Source organism: Anarhichas minor, unplaced genomic scaffold (assembly GCF_050575085.1).
Source record: "Anarhichas minor isolate MPS153535 unplaced genomic scaffold, ASM5057508v1 ptg000026l, whole genome shotgun sequence".
NCBI lineage: Eukaryota > Metazoa > Chordata > Actinopteri > Perciformes > Anarhichadidae > Anarhichas > Anarhichas minor.
Window position 1 is genome coordinate 2,008,384 of NW_027466472.1, and position 19,050 is coordinate 2,027,433.

The following is a 19,050-nucleotide window of genomic DNA, read 5'->3' on the forward strand; positions in this document are numbered from 1 at the left end:
TCTGTTCATTTCACACTGTGCTGCTCGGCAGGAGAAGGTCTATCAGCTTGTTTTCACTTGAGTTGTAACTGCAGTCTGGCTTTGTTCATATTTTTATGTCCTCCCGCCAAGACACCTACATGGACTTTATTTTGGGCTTCCTCCACATTGCCATCTGAGTATATTTCGGAGGGAATTTCTATCTCAGTTTAAAGGAATATTTTGACATTTTGGGAAATACGCGTATTTAAAGTTAGACGGGAAGATTGACGCCACTCTCACAGCTATAGAGTAAATGTGCACATTGCTAGCTTAGCTTAGCATAAAGGCAAGGGGCTGTGTTTGAAATCGCATGCCAACGCAAAGTATCCTCATACCACGGTTCGTAGGAAAGTCCCTCCTCCTCATGAGTCACGTCTCATTCTAAGGTAACGAAAACACAACTATTCTTATTTTCAGGGGATTGTACACTAAAGAAAAAATACTTAATAATAATATATTCCATTTCTGCCAATAGATCCCCCCAAAAGCTACACACTGTTACTTTAACCATCTTATATTTCCTTTTAATTAAAACAGGATGACTGATGGCTGTTATCAAGTGTCACAATACTCGTTTTCTCACCTCATTTCTTTTTTCTCCATTGAAGCATTAACAACAATGACTAAATAAATACCTGTGAATCTGTGTGTTGTGGTGCTGAAGTTTTTGGTGCTGGTGATGAGTTCAGGCTCTCTTTTGCTGATTCGGTCCTGAGCTTTGAATGGATGAAGCCATCCCGGAGAAATGTAATCTTACAGTGAAAGAACGTATAAAACGTTTGTCTTCACATTTCTTCAGCAGCGAAAGGATTTACAATTCTATATTTAATCTGAAGCATGAGAGTGCTCGGCCCTTATTGTCACTTTAGAGGACAGTACAATGGAGAATGTGTCAGATAAATGTTTCAGAGACTATATTAATGTCAGTGTCATCCGACAGTATACTCTCTTGTGCTCTAAAGAGAATTAATCTGATCTAGGTTGTTAGATTTTCTCAATGATAGAATAAACATGAAGTGGTTTGTTCTTTCTGTCTGTCCTTATCCTTCTGGTATTTTCTCCAGTTAAACTTTTTCTGTCAAACCACGCAAACCCCACGCATTTCCATTTTATTAGAACGAGTCATTCCTTCTTCCCTCCACTTCTTCCACTTCTTCCAGTTGTCCCGTCACCGTCAGTTCACATCATTTCATTTATGAGTCTTTGGCTTGGCATGAGCTGTCTATTCGCTCACTCACTCCTCCTCTCCTGCTGTCCCAAACCATATGAGGGCAGTTACAGGGCTTCTTGTATTCCCTTACCAGCAGCCCCACACCCTGTCCACTATAACGCAACCCTCCACCACCTTGTGTCGGGTATTACACACCAGCTATCTTTTACCCCTTTCACACACACACACACACACACACACACACACACACACACACACACACACACACACACACACACACACACACACCTGCTGCCAACCAGGTGCCAGTCAGGTGGCGCTCTGCCCAGAAATGACTGGCACAAGCCTCGACATGTGTGGAGCTGCAGAGCATGTGTGTGTGTGTGTGTGTGTGTGTGTGTGTGTTTGGCAGAGGACGCGTGCCTGACATGCCAGAAATGAGTAAAGCCACTCGAGCTGTTTCATTGGAATACTTTGAATGTGTGTGTGTGCGTGTGTGAAACCCACGGGGAACGTCTAACTGCCTTTGGCACCCATTGCCAGTAACATAGCAGTGATTATGAGAAGTGATGTGTCTGTGTGTGTGTATATATACCTGTGCTTGTAAACTCTGTGTGGCAGAGCAGAGAGGTTTCTTCCCTTCAGTATACAGATCACCTCTTACGTATGGACATATGTTCAGTGTGATATTTGTGTGATTTCACGGCCTGTTTTAGCCAGGATGCCGATTCATGGGGCAACCAGACGGTAAGAAAATAATACAAGAATACTTTAGACATTTCTCCTCTGTTGTTATTTTCTTTTCTTGGCCCTTTGCTCTTGATTTTTCTCTATTTACAATACTTTTTAAAGTGAGGAACGTGCGGAGAGTCATAAAAGAGACTTGTCTGGATGATGTGGACTTAAGAAAAACAGGAGGAAAAGGGAATTTAAATTTAAAGCGGAGGAGCTGTTGATGCCGTTAATTCAGTCTTGATAGAAAGGGCGCACGCCATGAGAGATGTTTTTTATTGTACTCCCGAGCTTCTGTTGAGGGTTGATGTGACTGTGGAGGAATGAAAACAGTAATTATCATTTTTAAGCAGGTCATGTTTTGATGGCGTCATGTTTCATTGTGCATGGGAAATTAGCATCGCTAAACAGGCCAGGGGCTGAATGGTCTAATTAAGCAGCACAGAGAGGATCGTGTGTGTGTGTGTGTGTGTGTGAGGCGATCAGCATTCCCTCAGCGTTCTCGTTGTTTCTTGGAGAGATGAAAGCACCCCCTATGCTTTGTGTTCATTAGCGTTAACGCTCTACCTGTGTGATTTGTACAAACCCGTCTCTGAATGGGGAATCAATGGAGCATCGTGGTGTTCGTGACGCTAATGCACCGACTGCCTTGTTAGGGATGATAACTGCATAACGAGCTTCAGCTAATCAATGAAATGCATCCCACTTCACTCATAATCCTGGATGAGACGCAGGACCACAGTCTCGGCTCAAAGGCTCTCAAGCGGCTTTTCTTTAAATTATAGTTTGTTGCATTTAATTCGCTTTTTAACGAGCCTTACTGTTAGATTGAGTGGGAATGGTTGCTGTTTGTGTGTGTGTGTGTGTGTTTGTGTGTGTGTGTGTGTGTGTGTGTGTGTGTGTGTGTGTGTGTGTGTGTGTGTGTGTGTGTGTGTGTGTGTGTGTGTGTGTGTGTGTGTGTGTGTGTGTGTGTGTGTGTGTGTGTGTGTGTGTGTGTGTGTGTGTGTGTGTGTGTGTGTGTGTGTGTGTGTGTGTGTGTGTGTGTGTGTTAAAGGGAGTCAGTTAGTCGTGTGTGACTTTCTTAGTGTTTTTAAAATTACAGAGGTAACATGCAGCCCTTTAGGCTACTGGTTCCCAAAAAGGTTTTTTCTAAGGACCCACTTTTTAAAAATGACAAACCATCACAGCTATTTCTGAGGGATACACATTTGATGAATCACAACCTTGTTTTAAGTATGTTATTGAAAACATGTAGAATTTAGATTAAATAAATGCATTTAGACATTTTTTTATCAGTAAAACAAACTGAATTTTGTGTAAAATATCATACGAACCGTTGTATGAGGATACGTTGACAAAAGACTATGGAACAAACTTAAATAAAATCTCCCACATGTTTTAGTAATGGCTGCTCTATATGTTGTGCTGCACCACTTAACCAGCGTCCCTTCCTGTCGTCCACAGTACCAGGGAGCACGTGACCCCGGAGATGAACAAGCTTCGTCAGAGCCTGAGGAGGAAGAAGCCCACCTACGTGCCAGAGGCCAGCAGACCGCATCAGTGGCAGGCGGACGAGGAGGCTGTACGGAAGGGCAAATGTAACTTCCCCGTTCGGGTGAGTATCCAAAGCCGGTACAGTTCTGGTCCACTGTGATAATCATATGTCAATGTGTTTCCTCCCCAGAGGGAATATTCTCACCATAAACTCACAGCATACGTCTGACATAATAAACACTATAATTCTGCAGGGCCAAGCAAAAAGGGGGAAAGATGGGTACACCGTACACCTAGAACACCGTATATTTATCACAACCCACGCCAGTGCTTCCTGTTTAAGGATGCTCTAAAATAAAAGGTGCACTAGATCCTCATTTATTCAGCACTTTATCCTTGAACACCACAGAAGAAGAGCAAATCCAGAATCTGCTTCTGGACAAAGCCTCACACATGTAGGTCTGTTATACAACAGCGTTACACGGATGTAATTTATGTACGATTTGGGTTGGGTTAATTTTTGTTTTTCTTAAAGGAGCAGTTTGGTATTTTGGAAAAATGTGCTTGTAAACTTAGCTTAGCATAAAGACTGGAAACAACCAGCCTGGTTCTTTATGCTAAGCTAAGCTAAGCCAATTTGCTTCTGCTGGCTGTAGCTTCATATTCAGCGTGATATGAGACTGATATCCATATTGTCGTCTAACTCTCTGCCAGAGAACGAATAAGCGTATGTTTCAAAATGCTGAACTGTTCCTCTAAAAACGCAAGACAACTGATTTGATTTTTGGAGATTTTAATGGGTTTGAGACACAAATGTAAGCATTTTAGTGTCCATCTCATTGTGTAGGTGAATATCCCCAAAATGTACATGGATTACAGACTGTATCACACAAACATGGCAGAGTTTGGTGTATTTAATGGTACGTATTTGGTGGATTGGTTGCCTTAATATTGGAAACATGTGAATTTTAGCTTTTTTATATATTCATGTCCAATAAATAAAGATATTTCTTTATATTAGTAGGACTGAAAAGCCTTGATCCTTATACAAACCAGGTTGTAATTAAAATGTCTCTTCACTCTGAGATAAATGCCTCATGTGCAATAAGTGCAAATAAGAGGCATTATTGATGGCCCAATTTACTGATAACCAGCGTTAGTATGTGAACGGCCGGAGAGACAATGACGGTGAGAGATGGAGGACAAAGAGGGAGGAATAACATCGAGGTGGAGTTGTAGATTAAGGACTCCACAGGAAATGACAGGGTGAGGGATGAGGGCGCGCAGAGGGGGACGGAGAGACATTGTGAGATATGAAATGAGAGCGAGAGAGAGAGAGAGACATAGAAGGGGATAAGATGGGCAAAAAGACAGAAAAGGGCTGCAGACTGAATGTAGAAGCAGAAGAAGAATACGAGGCAGAGAGAGAAAGACGAAGGAAGAGAATAGTGTTGAAAAAGGCAGCGTGAGTGGCAAGCTAATGGAGAACGGTGCTGATGGTAATGCTCCGCAGACTTCGCGATGAGGCACGGTAGCACTAAAAAAACCTCTCAGTCTCTTTATTGTAGCCTTTCTTTCCTCCTCGTCCCCCTTTGTTCATCCTTCCTTTCTCACATCTCTGCCTTCATCTCCGTTTTCACTCTAAATGTATTCACGACTCATGCACTATTAATGCCTCTGTGAGAGCTGCTCAACCGCACCAGAGGAAAGAAAACAGGTTTTTGTTTGTTGTTGTTGCTCAGAGTGAAAAGTTGACTTTTAGAGAAGTTTGGAAAGTTCTAAAAAAATGTCCTGCTGGAAAGTGAAGCAAACAGACAAATATTACACGAGGGTTCTGAAAGGTGAAGCCAATGCGGAAGTCTTTTAAGCTTGCATAGTCTCTAATAGCTAGCAGGGGGTCAACTCCTCTAAGAAAGAAGTCTATGAGAAAATAACTCTACTTGATTTATTACCTCAGTAAACATTGTAAACATGAGTTTATGGTCTCAATCTCTAGTTTCAAGTCTTCTTCAATACAGCATGATGTTCATTTAGTACATTATGGTCCAATTAGAGTCAAATAGACCATCAAGCTTTGATTATAAAACCTGGTGAACTTTTGCAATATATTTACAGTTTCTGCGCAAAACCATTCACCACCTTGTTAAAGTCCACGTCTTCTTGCCCAGATTGCTGGATGCTAATTGCTAATCATGCACTCTGAACATTTTCCACCAATTACTTTTGCGATTCGTGCAGTTTATGAAACAACAACTTCTCATGTTGTTGACCTCCTTGCAAGCTCTCAGTCATTTAAATCTGGTTTGTTTTAAACCCTCCCACACGCATCCGCATCTAACGACGACATCGCTCTGGAAGAACTGTCTATTTGTGTTCTGCGAGCTTAAAACCTGCAATGTTTAAAAAAAAACAACTCTCATTCATAATTCTGCCACACTTCACTTATTGTTTACAACAGGTATATCAGTTCAGGGACCAATCTCTCCCCCAAAAAACTCAGAGCTCTCCTTAAAACTTGCCTCACCACTTGGCTTCTGAATGGAGCTTTAATTGAGTCTCTGTGGGCTCCCCGTAAAACCACAGAGCCCACAACACTGGAGACACAACATAAGGGGTCGTGAGGCTATAGATTATTACAACCCCTTCCTTATTATCAGCAGCAACATGTGGCTGTAAATCCAGTATGGCTGCTTATTAGCTACTTTCCTTGTCAATTTCATAGCACTCTTAAAAATACTGAAACTAATGAGGCTTTGGTCGCTTTTTATGTCACTTCGTCTCTTGTCTGTTGTTTTCACATAGTTTCCAGCTCAGCTGCATCTGTTGATATTTCTGCTCTGATCTCTCTGCAGTACCTGGGGTTGGTCGAGGTGGAGGAGTCGAGAGGGATGCACGTATGCGAGGAGGCGGTGAAGAAGCTAAAAGTTGTAAGTACATCCCCACACACACGCACACACACACACACACAGTCCTCTGCTGAAGTACTTCAGAGCTCATTACAGACCCAGTTGCGAAAAAGCTCATGCAGTAAAGTATCGACCAAAGGAGCAAACACACACAAACACACACTCGATACTGTCTGCAGTTGCCCCCTGTTGTTATTTTCTCTTCTTTACCACCTTCATCTCCCTCATCGCCCTCCCCGGTGGGTCTTATTCCATATCTGTCTGTCTGCTCATCAGTCTGTCTGATCCCACTACGCTCAAGAGAGCAGCAAATTAGATGTGGGCTAGCATAAACACATAGAAATGCACACTGACACATACACACACACACACACACACACACAGTTTCCCCCCCGGGGAAGCTGGATTGGATCAAAGAGGGTGTGAACAGAGTGACACAGACCGGCCAGTGTCAGACAGCCACACACACTCGCAGCGAAGAAAACTGTGAGTCTGTGTCTTCACATCTGTATGATGTATCATTTGATGTAACTGGAGTTAACCTCGACTTTCATGTAAGAATCAGGCTGCGCAACAAAACTGACCCCAAACCTGAATCCCCCCAAGTAGAAACTTTATCGAACAAAAGGCACCACTTTGTCAGAAAATCTCAGAGAGTTAACTGAATCACAGTTGAACTGCATACAGGAGAAATGTTTCATGCATTCACTCTCGTCTCCCTCTCCTCCCACCTCCGTTCCCTTTCATTTGTTTTTCTCTTTTCATTCTCCCTCGCTGGGTCGACTCTATCCTCCATCTATGTTCGCGTCCTCCTTCAGCGTCGCTCTCTCTCCGCAGTTGAAAAACTTTCTACCAAAGTTATCTCTTTCTTTTGATTCCCTCCGCTCCACCTCCCAATTTAGCTTTCCTCTCCTCCATCTCTTCCTCCTCCCCTCTTTTCCCTCCATCACTCTCAGTTTCTTCACCTCCATTCTCACTCCCGCTGTCTTCCTCTCAATGGGATTATGCAAAACAATTGAGGCTCCGTGTCGCTTCGCAGTGGGTTTCAAAGCCATTTCCTGCAGTGCTCTGGCTTTCTGTTTCCCTTACTCACACACAAGCTCATATGCAGACTCGTGTGCACACACACACACACACACACACACACACACACACACTTGCACACTCACATGGAGTTGTAGCTTTTTTAGCCTGTGTATATTTTTAGCGCGGCCATTGCTGAGTGTGTTATTAGCTCTGCCTGCTGCCCTCCTCTGGAGAAATGATCCTCAGTGCCAGCTGGCACAGTTTTTGACTCTGCCCGCCTCTCCGATCTTAACTCAGCACCACCTCATCTGCTGTAACGATGTAACGATCACTTTACATGACCATGAGTAGTAGTACAAGTGGCTTTTTACATGCTAGTTGTTTGTTGTTCACACCGCTGCCAGAATACAGCAACATCTGGTGATATGCATTTACTGTGCGACTTGGTTCGCTTGCCTCTTGAGTTAAAAATGATTTACTTAGACTACTGCTCCTTTTTTGTCTTTCCAGAGCGGGAAAAAGACAGTCAAGGCAGTGTTGTGGGTTTCAGCAGATGGACTCAGGGTGGTGGATGAAAAAACTAAGGTAAGCGAACACATTTTCTTTGTTTTGTTCCATCCTCCCCTCTGTCTTCCCTTTCTATCTACTGCATCAGTCACTCGGCAACAAGGACGAGGAGGGGAAGTGTGAGTCCTGCAGTCATGTGCATCACACACCGCACAGGTGTTCTATCTACGGCTTCGTCCTCAAGTCTCTGACGACAACAAGAAAGAGTTTCCCTCCCTCCGCGCAGCATCTTCTTTCTTTTATACTCTCAAATTCAGTTAAGACAAAAGTCTCATTCTGTCCCAGTTTGATGACACCACCGTGCATCTACTATCTTGATGCTGCCAGGCTAGTTTGGGCCCCTGTGTGTGTGTGTGTGTGTGTGTATAGTTTCAGACCTGACATATGTGACTCATGGTTTCTTGCTGAAGGTGCCTAGTGGGGGAGGGAAGATCAAGTAAACATAGACACGCACACAAACGCACACACACACACACACACACACACACACACACACACACACACAAACATGCACTTGAGGAGTGCCTGGCGGCCAGGGAGGCCTCCAGCAGAGTGAGCGCAGATCTCTGAGGCTCTATTGAAAGCCGAGCAGAATAAAGAGCAGCAGAGAAAAGAGAGAGCGAAGCCTTTTTTTTTTTTTTTATCTTTCGAGGCCACACACGTGACCTCATCTCCCCCCACTTTGATCTCCCTCTTTTCTTCCCTTCAGGGATGTGTCTCATCCAAACATATTCAAAGATAAAGCTGCAGTATTATATTTTGCATATTTTCAACAAACTTACGGCGAGACACCCTGTAGGCAAAAACATCTTCTTCTTTTTTAATGCACTGCTCAATTTTGACATTTTGGACTATTTTGCCTTCATATCATGTATTCTTTCAGACTACTAGAAAGAAAACATCCAAAATACACATTTAGGTGTTTATTTTAATACTTTATCTCTCCGGTCTGTAGCTTTAGATAATGCCTAATTTAAACACAACAGAAAACTTGTAATAGAAATGAAATGAGATTGACATGAATTGAAAATGTTTTTGGATGAATGTGCTCAGACTTTACCCACATTGTCCGTTATTATTAGTATTATACTATTTGTAATCCAAATAGTGAGCCAAACATTTCAGATTATCCAGCGTTGTAAAGAGTTATTGAAAAATGTCCCTCACGGTGATGAACACACTATGAGAACTGCATTTCATCTCAGCTTTACGGAGCATTTTAGCATCTTTTATCTCATTGGTTTGGTTTTACAAACAGCAACTTTACTGTTTTGAGCAAAATAAGCTCTGCTAAACCCACCGTACACGACCCGCCCAGCACCAAACAGTTGGTGACTGTGAACAAGTTTAACATATTAATATTTGATTACAAACCGAGCACTGATGACTCTTACAGTCCTTCTTTCTTTCTTTCTCGCCTCTTCATCATCAGAGCTTTATCTTGAGCTCAGCCTCGGTTTATGAATCAGCAAGCGCACCTGACGACTCCCACACGTCTATTCAGACTTTCCCACCATCAGTGAAGGCACCGTTCGTATATGCGTCTGCGTGCACAATAGAGACAAAAGCTCCGAACGACCTTCATAATGCATCGATAGAAAGAAACGGTGAAGACGGCACAGAGACGCTCTGAGTCACAGGCTGCTGCGCGGTGTCCTTCCTTTCGGTGATTTAGGGACACGAGCTGAGTCATCTTTACCCACAAACACACACTTTCTTCTCGCACTTTCGCCACCTCACATGACCACACGTGAGTCATAAAAACAGAAAACACAGAAACAGGAACAGTAATATGTGACACAGAGCAACTCACTGTAACCCACTGCTCTCTGCTCAGCCTTTCACCTCGGTACCAGCATCCCCCTTCAGTCACTAATTGGCCCACAATGAATGGACTGTTATTCTTCTACCTCTTCCTCCCCTTCTTTCCCGTCCTCGTCCTCCCTCTTCCTCTCTCCTCCTCCTCCCCTCTCTTTGTTTTTCGGGGCGACACCGCAGGAGAGGGAGGAAGTGCGTGGATGAGTGTGTGAACCCTCTCCTCCCTTTCTCCTCCCTCTCGCCCCCTTGTTTTCCTTCCTTTTCTGTTTTTCGGTGAGTCAAAGAGGTGAGCCGGGGGCCCCTTAATGTACACAGAGAAAGAGAAGGGCCCCTTTTAGTTTCCTCTGCAGTGACTATAGGCGCTGAGACAGGCTGAATAACCCTTTTATAGAAGGAAGGGCAAGTGGTGGAAACATCGCAGAGATGAAAAGAGGGTTCAGTGTCGTTAGTCTGGAGCCACTTTCTTTTTTGTAACTGGTGGATGTGTAAATAGGTCGGAGTGAGAGGGGTTTCATGGGGTTAGCAGAGGTTGAAAGCCGTGTCACATTTGATGCGATCTAGCTGCTCGATGCGATTGACTTTGAGTGTTTTTTGTGTGAACTGTCAAATCTGATTCTCTCTCTTTGTCCCCGTTTCTCTCTCTCAGGACCTGATTGTGGACCAGACCATAGAGAAGGTTTCGTTCTGCGCCCCCGATCGTAACTATGACAAGGCCTTCTCTTACATCTGCCGAGACGGCACTACCAGACGGTGGATGTGCCACTGCTTCATGGCTCTCAAAGACTCGGTGAGAGGACGGTTAACCTAACATTTTCCTCTTTGCTCGTCACAGGAGCTGCACTCTGCCCTCATTCAGCCTTTCAGTTCATCGTCCTTTCAGACAAACTTACTAAAACTGAAAGCTTTATGAATTCAACAAAGTTAAACTATAAACAATTGATGAGCATAAAAATAAACTACACCCCCAATGACAATGTACCAGGCTGGCAGTGCAGGTACTTATGTAATCGTAACTTGGTCCACGAACATAATATTCACCAAAGCTCTCTTTTTTATGACACGATTACTTTTTTTACATGTCGTGCTACACTTTGTTATGACTTTTTTATGACATGAGATACTATAACGCAGACATGTCTGAGCTAAACACAGCCGCTTGGCTTGTGACGTTTACTCGCGATGGTCTACTCTAGGGATTATGGGTAATGGTGTTTGTTTAAGGCTACTAAAAACTGAACTGCTGAATAATAGAAATAACACCATGAAGCTTTCAAAATAGAGCGAATTACATTACATACAAAGGCTCCGCTTCAAGGCTATTATTTTTAGTTATTTAGGTTTTTACAGATGAATGAATTTGAATGAGGATGAATGAACTTAACGAGCTAAATGATAAAATGATCAATTAGTCGATCAACAACAAAGTATCATCACTCATTGTTTGTTGCACAGGTTATTTATGAAGCAAAAAAATCACAGTATTTTGCTTGTTTAAGCTTCTGCAATGTGACGATTTTGTGAAATTTAATAAGATTATGAAGTGTTTACGTTTTGTTTTTCGACGATAACTTTCCTTTGGGAAACTGTGATGGGCACTTTATACACCAGGCAATTTATCAGGTTATGAAACAGTCATGAGCTTCAGTTACATTCCACATTTTTCACATACGGTACAATTTGCCGTGCATGTCTCATTCAGACACATCAGCCCATCCTGCACAGTTGTGTTCAGCTGAGTTCTAACCTCTCGTGTTTCCATCTGACCGACCTTTGGGATGAGGAGTTTTGTAATTTAAAGACAACTGCAATATAAACAATGCTGTCGTGGTGCGTTGTGGTGTCACTCCCATGGCGGTTTCATCAGCTTAGACTGCGTGATAGATTATTCATGTGGACGGAAGAGAGCGCAGCGCAGAGCTGCGGGATTAGACAGAAGCCTGTGGAGTTATCTGTCCATCTCTGTCTGTCTCTATTTTCCACCACACTCTCCATATCTCCATCTGCTCATCTTAAACGGAACTGTGTCTTTCCCACAGCAGTCATGGCTGTCTATGAAGAGACACGGAGTGACGATAGGGGGGAGAAAGTCGGGGGAATTAGGAATAAATTGCAAAAAAGGCAGGCGGGTATTCGATTTATTCAGAGCCGCGGAGCGTGAACTCATTTTGACGTTTGACAACAGAAGAGATTTGAGTTGGATAATTGCAGCCTAATCCGATGTTCTCTGTGATGTTTTATTTTACGTGAACGTATGAACTTGATGTGAAGGTTGACAACAAAAAAAACCAATGTCACAATGAAGACTGGAGGAGTGTGTAGGTCAAGTGTAGACGTGACCTTTAAACACTTGTGTGTTTTTTGCTCCACCAGGGGGAGAGGCTGAGCCACGCAGTCGGCTGTGCCTTTGCCGCCTGTCTGGAGAGGAAGCAGCGGCGGGAGAAGGAGTGCGGCGTGACGGCGTCCTTTGACGCCAGTCGCACCTCGTTCGTGCGCGAGGGCTCCTTCCGCTCCAACCCGACCTGCCAGCAGAGCTGCGGCAGCGAGAGAGACGACAAGCTGCAGGACAAGAAGAAAGGTAGATTTCAAAGTGTGCGCACATACTCATGTGTGTCTTTCAAGTACTGCTCATACATGTGACATGTGAGTTGCCCCCTTTAAAATGTTAAAAGTCAAGCACATGCTGAGGAAACTCATAGAGGGTCATAGCAAGAAGTCACTTAAGATTAGATCATCTGTAGAATATGTACAGGGGTGATAGGGTTTGAACAGAAATGACCATGCACCCACTTCCTCCTCCAGAACAACCTTCTGCCATCCCAGCCCTCCCACCCGGAACTGCCTCCCCGCCCGAGGGATCGGCGTCCCCCATGGAGCGGCCCGAACCCGGCGGGCCTCACGCCATCCCTCGCCGACACGCGCCCATCGAGCAGCTGGTGCGTCAAGGCTCGTTCCGGGGATTCCCGGCCCTCAGCCAGAAGAACTCTCCCTTCAAGAGGCAGCTGTCGCTCCGCCTCAACGACCTGCCATCCACGCTGCAACGCAAGACCGACTACCAGGACAAGAACCCTGGTGAGTTGAGACGTTCTTGACTCACTGACTCAATGCTGCTGGTGGTGGTGACCTGCTGACCTTCTGACCCTGGTAACTTCTGTTTCCTCTCTGCAGAAACTTTCATTTGTTAATTATGTTGAACTGGTTTTATTAAAAGCTGGGGTTTGGGACCATATGAACATGATTAGGGGCCAGTTGAGGTTAGTAAAAAGGGAAAGTTATGTAATGTTTCCATTGTGAATTTTATATTCAGGTCAGATTCATTATGTGGAATCTGTGGGGGGGTGAAAAAAGCCCCTCAACAGCAGCAGTTGGTGCCTTGTGCCGGCAGTAATAACTCTGCAGTTATTGGCTGTTTGCTCAAAAATAGAGAAAGTCTTGAAGGTTCGACAGACAGGATTCAACATTTTCTTATATTTTAGCAATTTCTAATTGGGTGTGTGATTTGGTGGCTACTTGCAAATTATTGTTCCGTTGATATATTAATACACAGTACCATATCAAATTATATTTGCACTTTTAGTTATTTATCTTAAAACGAATACTCAATTTGTGTGTTTTTTATGGTTCAGACCCCTTATTAAGCCCAATAATTCACTCTCTGAGACTGATGGGTCGTTACATTATGGGGCAGTATTAGTTTTGATTAAATTTGTTTCCTTGAATTTCATTCCAAGTTCCTTTCAAGTGGAAAAGCAAATGGGCAACATTTAGACAATCATGGGATGATTGTGGATCTGCAGCAGGATGCAGGGTTCACAAAGAGTTTACCAGACCGACACGGTTAAAGCTGTTGAACAAAATCATCACACGTCACACTAGAATATTATTTTCTAATCATATATCTGATCAAACAAATAATGAAGAAATCATTCATGTAGAAATAAATGAAAGCTTACTAGCTGTAGTCAGAGAGGAACCTAAATCATAGAGGTTCATGATATTAACTGCAGATGCAAAATGCAAATGCATCAACTTAATTTCACGAACACTGGACTTGTTTCTAGAGGTGTTTGATCCACATTTAACTCATACTTGGTATCACAATGTCTCCCCAGTTCGCTCATTGAAATCAGCTGGGATCTCTCACTCACACATTGTTTTTTTTTGAGGGATTTCGTAAACTCAAACACCCAAATTGTTATTTGTTTTTTCAAAGAAGTCAAGGAGCATTACTGCTGCCTGTACACACAAACAGAAAGCACACATGTGGGACTCCGTGTTCCACGGACGTCATGGTTGTTTGCTGATTGGAGCATTATTACATTTTCCATTTGGCTTCAGTGTGGCATGAGTGACCTCCATCTGAAGAGGTCTGAGCAAACATATTGCAGAATAAACCTTCAGCACATGTCAGATGCATTATTATTCCTCTGCACCGGCAACACCCGTATCTGGAGGCTTTATGTTTATGGGTTGTCCATCCGAACATCCCATTCTAGTGAACGCAGGAAGGCCTGGAGGGAATTTGGAAGAAACTTCGACTTGGACACACAAATTACCTGATTAGAATTTGGTGATCAAAGCTCAAAGTTACTGTGAAACACGTTGTTACCCGTAAATCAAGAATTCATAAACCAATCTCTCACAAATGTCTAATAGGATAAAATTATGAAGTGAGGACATTTCGCACAGACAAACCGCAGCTTGACTCGTTGACGGAGGCATACAAACGCGAGGCGTTAATTCTAGTTATTCATGTTTTCCTGCAGACAATGTGTAATTCTTCACTTTACCCCTCAGAGGTAACCCCCCTTACATGGACACACCCACTCAGTGTGGTGCTACAGGATCAGAACGCTGCGGAGTTGATTATAGTCATTAGGAGAGATGAGAGAGTTGACTGGAATACTAAACCACAACATTCAACTCCCACTCTCACTCACATCCACTCCTTTCATTTCCGTCTCCTCTATTCTCCCATGCTGGTTAAAGTATATATCCAGTAGTGGTGAATTTGATGCAGTTTGAATCCTATGTGCTTTTTCTCTCTACCTCTGCACACACACACACACACATTCACACTGCCTCCCTGATCCCTTGTGACTCTCACACAATGTGTGTATTGATTTGTGCGGTCAATCAGCTGTCCTGGTTAGCCTTCAGCAAGCCCCCTACAAGCCCTTAACCTGCAACTGCACTGAGAGAAACACACACACACACACACACACACACATACACATATAGACACACATGGGAGGTGCTTAGAGGGCTTCTGAACTCTGCGGGACGTTGACAAGAATGGGGAAAGGGGAGGATCACAGGGTCGGTCTTTGCAGAACAAAACACAGAGACATCTTTAATGGGAGACCTTACTCATGCCTCCAGCGCCCTCTGCACCCTGCAATATAATTCAAGGCCTGTAGCCACACAATGCACACAGATGAGAGAGATATGCATGAATAAGAAGAGTGGGCTTGTAAAGGTTTGGGGTTTTGACCCACAATGGGCCACTCTGTGGGAAACATGCATTCATTTTACTTCACTTTAATCCCACTCCTCTTTACATTCATTCCTCTGCACGATGTAAAACGAAACAACAATGTCAAAAATGCCACCGTCAAACTCTTGATTTGTCCAGTGTTTTGGGTCGACTGTGCATGTAGAGCGTGGATGGGGGCAGCAAAAACAGGAAGGATGAGGGAGGTAGTAAACCAAAAACCAAAATTAGACCATTTGGGCGTCAAACTGGGAAACAAGATTCCAAGGGAGGATTTCTGTCATGCCTTGTCAATAGGATGACAGAAGGATGAGGGAGTAGAGGAAGAAACAAAATTCCTCTGTCTCTGAGGCCCTCGCTGTTACGGGAGGGACCAGGGGACAAGGAACGGGGAATTAGATATTATGTCTATTTATATCTGCGGTCTGTGCAGGAACGGTTAAAGAGCTGTAGTCCAAACCCAAAGTCAGACAGGAACATTATGCGGCCTAATCCCTCGCTGGTCGGATCAGTTACAGTTGGTTTAAAAACATGGATAAGCTAAGCCAAATTCACCTCTGTCTGAGTCATCCCACTGCACAAGACACACCAGGCAGTGACATAACAGGCTGAAACCACATGAATAAAACGCTATATATACTTGTTTGCACAGCTTTTGCTTGGCATGCGCACATGCTTGTGACTTAGTATGAACCTTTTTATTTTTAGTAAGAAGGTGGAGATTAGCACAATGCCATGTTTGTCTTGAGAATCTTGTGTTTTTGATGCTTTTTAGGTCAAGCCTTCACCCCTTCAGTTTCTTTGACGCTAACTAGCTCTGTTAAACAAATGAATAAACATTTTTCTCTCTCTCTTTTTGTCTGTTTGTCCCTTTTACACATTCCCCTCCGTCCACCATTCCACCTCTTCTTTTCATCTCCACTGTCTTCCTCTCCTTTCCCACCCCGCCTTCCCTCTGTGTGTCCCTTTCTTGCTAGTACCAGAGATGGACATGGGGTTGCCTTGTGAGGGAGACTGTGGTATCAACGCCCTGTGCAGCCAAATCAACAACTCCTTCACTAACCCTTCGGATGAGTTCTTCTCCAACCCTTCTTTGCCTGCAAATGGCCCCCCAGCCTGCATTGTGCCCCCTGCCCTGCCTCCACCACCTGGACCAATGCAGGGTAAGAAAGAAGAAAGGGTGAAATAGAACACAATTTGAACTGAACGCAGCGGTGGTCTAATTCTTAAACTTCATCCCTCTAGGCACTTCTTCCTGGGTGCAGCCGGAGCCTCCACTTCACTCTCCTCCTCCCGTTTCTGTGGCGATGCAGATGCAGATGCAGATGCAGATGCAGAGTGGACACAGGCGCACACCCTCCGAGGCCGAGAGATGGCTGGAGGAGGTCTCCAAGGCTGTCAAGGCTCAACAGACTCCTCCCCCGGGCCCCGCCATCCCCATCATCCCTGGACCGCCCTCCATGTCGAGTCAGCAGATGTCCAGTCAGGCAGTCATGTCAGCTGCCACGGTGTCCACTGTCCCTTTGCCCCTTGGCAGCATGCCCAAACCTCTTCTATCGGGCCCCTGTGCTCTCTCAAGTCAGGCGCCGATGCCCCTCCCACCCATGTCAATATCATCGGTTCCTCTAATACCAGGCCCCCCAGTCTCAGGCCCCCCTATGTCTCTACCTTCCATGTCCATTCCCACCATGTCCGGTCCGTGCATGTCTGGGGCCTCCATGATGCAGCCCTCCCTCCCCGGGCCCCCAGGCTCACTTCCAAACTCCATGCAACCCTTCCCCTTGGCCTTTGATACCATGCCGGCTCCTGTGGGAATGTTCGCCAGCCAGCCTGTCCAACCGGCATTTGTGCATATGCAGACCTACATGCCAGGCCTCGCCAGCAGTATGACATATTCCAACGCCAGCGTACCTGTGGTAGGCATCACACCATCGCAAATGGTGGCTAACGTCTTTTGCACCGCCACAGGCTCATCCGGTGCAGGTGGAGCCATGAGCTCGGCCGTAGGAGGGGCATTCGGAGCAGCCGGGCAGCACCATTCTTACCCAGGAGTACCCAGTGCAGTCGGGCACCCCGGAGGGTTTTCCACACCGCCTTTCTCTCCCACTCCGCCGTTATCGACAGCCCTTAATGGCCTACCACCGCACAGCAGCGCCACGATGGCCCTCCAGAATGGGACCAGCAACAGTGGCGGGAACTGCGGCAGCAGTAGCAGCTGGCCGCCGGAGGGCAGCCAGCTAACAGCTCCGGCAGCTAGCGTTTCCCAAGACGATGATCGCTTTGAGGCCAAGTGGGCGGCGCTGGAGGCCAAACCGGCGCCTCAGCAGCCTGGGAATAAGGCACCAGCTGCAGCAGCCAACCCGTTCTCCAACAATCTTCAAAAGACTTTTGAGATTGAGCTTTAAGCCAGAGTTGGCCTCCCAAAGCTGTAGCTCACGTTAATACCTGAGAAAGGCGGGCCTATAAGCAGGTCCTTAAAGCTAGCCTAGCATCTGACCTGTGGCAGCCTAGCAACTTGCTACAAGCTCTCATAGGAGTCGATGTGAAAATGATCTTAATTGCTTCCTTTACACTCCCATGAGAGCTTTGGAGGAAGTTGCCATTGGAGGATCAGGTCTCTAGCTCACCAGACTTGATGGAATGAATTCCTTCGACTCCACCCGCTGCCCACCTCTCTCTCCTGCTTTCACTTCTCCACTCTGGCTTTACTTTACTTGCTGCAAGACCCTGGATGTACTGTATGTGACCCCCCTGAGGACATTATGGGGGGGGGGGGGGGGGGGGGGACACAACTCAGTGGTTTCTTTCTTTAAAAAGGGACTCCACTCAGATGCATTCCAAACCCATGAGATGTTTGTTTTCTTTTTTTCTGGTGGAGAATTTAGCGGATACGGCTACGTCACAAGAGAAGCGATTGACCGACGATCAGACGGATTCTGATCTTAGCCGAGCACAGCGAAAAGATTGGACACCCGAAAGGACTAGCCAATGTTGTCAGACCCGATTCTACCAACCCAAAAGGACTTACTGACTAATAGTAGAGATTTATGGCCAAATTATTTAATTTATTGTACTTCATTTTTATTTTTTAACAAGTTATATATACTTAAAAATCTAATTTTTAAAGCAGTGTCGTTTTTCATCCCCCGTATTTATTTTAGTTGAACCGTAAAGATGAGGGGAAACTACAGGTCGCACACAGGTAGAGGGAAAGCATTGTGGGAAACTGAGTTATGTAACAGGAACCAAAACAACCCCGGGCTGATGGTCCAGCAGTGTGTAGTTCGACATGTGAGACAGTAAGTGTATATAGCGGCATGTTTCTTCCACCTGTTGGCCCTCACATATATACGCTCCACTGCTGGTGATGCCAGATGAGTCAACATGGCGTCACTCAAACATCACTTCAGGATATCCAGCACACAGACACTCTGGGCAATACAGCACAAGTCCATCTTCTCCAGACGAACCCGAGGAACTCTAACAACTCAGTGGAAACACTGTACAACACTGTGGAACTATAGTTGGAAAAAAACGATGCACTACATTCCGACTTTCATAATCTTTGAATGTGTTAAAACACAGGGTATAGTCTCATCACGTACAGTATGATTGTGTCTTCACCTCTATTGTGCTACTGTAGTAGTACTGCACTCATTACAGATGATGGGCTTGATGATTTGAGGTTAAAAAAAAAAGAGAAGAGGAACATGTGCAGACTTAAACCGAGGCGTGGCAAATGAGAGAGAAATAATGGATATATTTCGGATACATATTTGATTGAGAGACAAATGGGGAAAGAAAACAGAGTAGCAGAAGAATAG

The 19,050-nt window shown here is 44.8% G+C and overlaps 1 protein-coding gene across 1 annotated transcript; it reads left to right on the plus strand.

Annotated features, from left to right (window-relative positions):
- Positions 1-3,413: 3,413 nt before the first annotated feature.
- On the plus strand, positions 3,414-17,631 carry numbl (NUMB like endocytic adaptor protein). The gene is made up of 10 exons (XM_076100529.1): positions 3,414-3,539; positions 6,271-6,345; positions 7,861-7,935; positions 10,382-10,522; positions 12,106-12,310; positions 12,535-12,804; positions 16,204-16,389; positions 16,472-16,703; positions 16,877-16,886; positions 16,954-17,631. Exons 1-10 carry the CDS (start codon positions 3,414-3,416, stop codon positions 17,629-17,631), a joined length of 1,998 nt encoding a protein of 665 aa, XP_075956644.1.
- Positions 17,632-19,050: the final 1,419 nt, after the last annotated feature.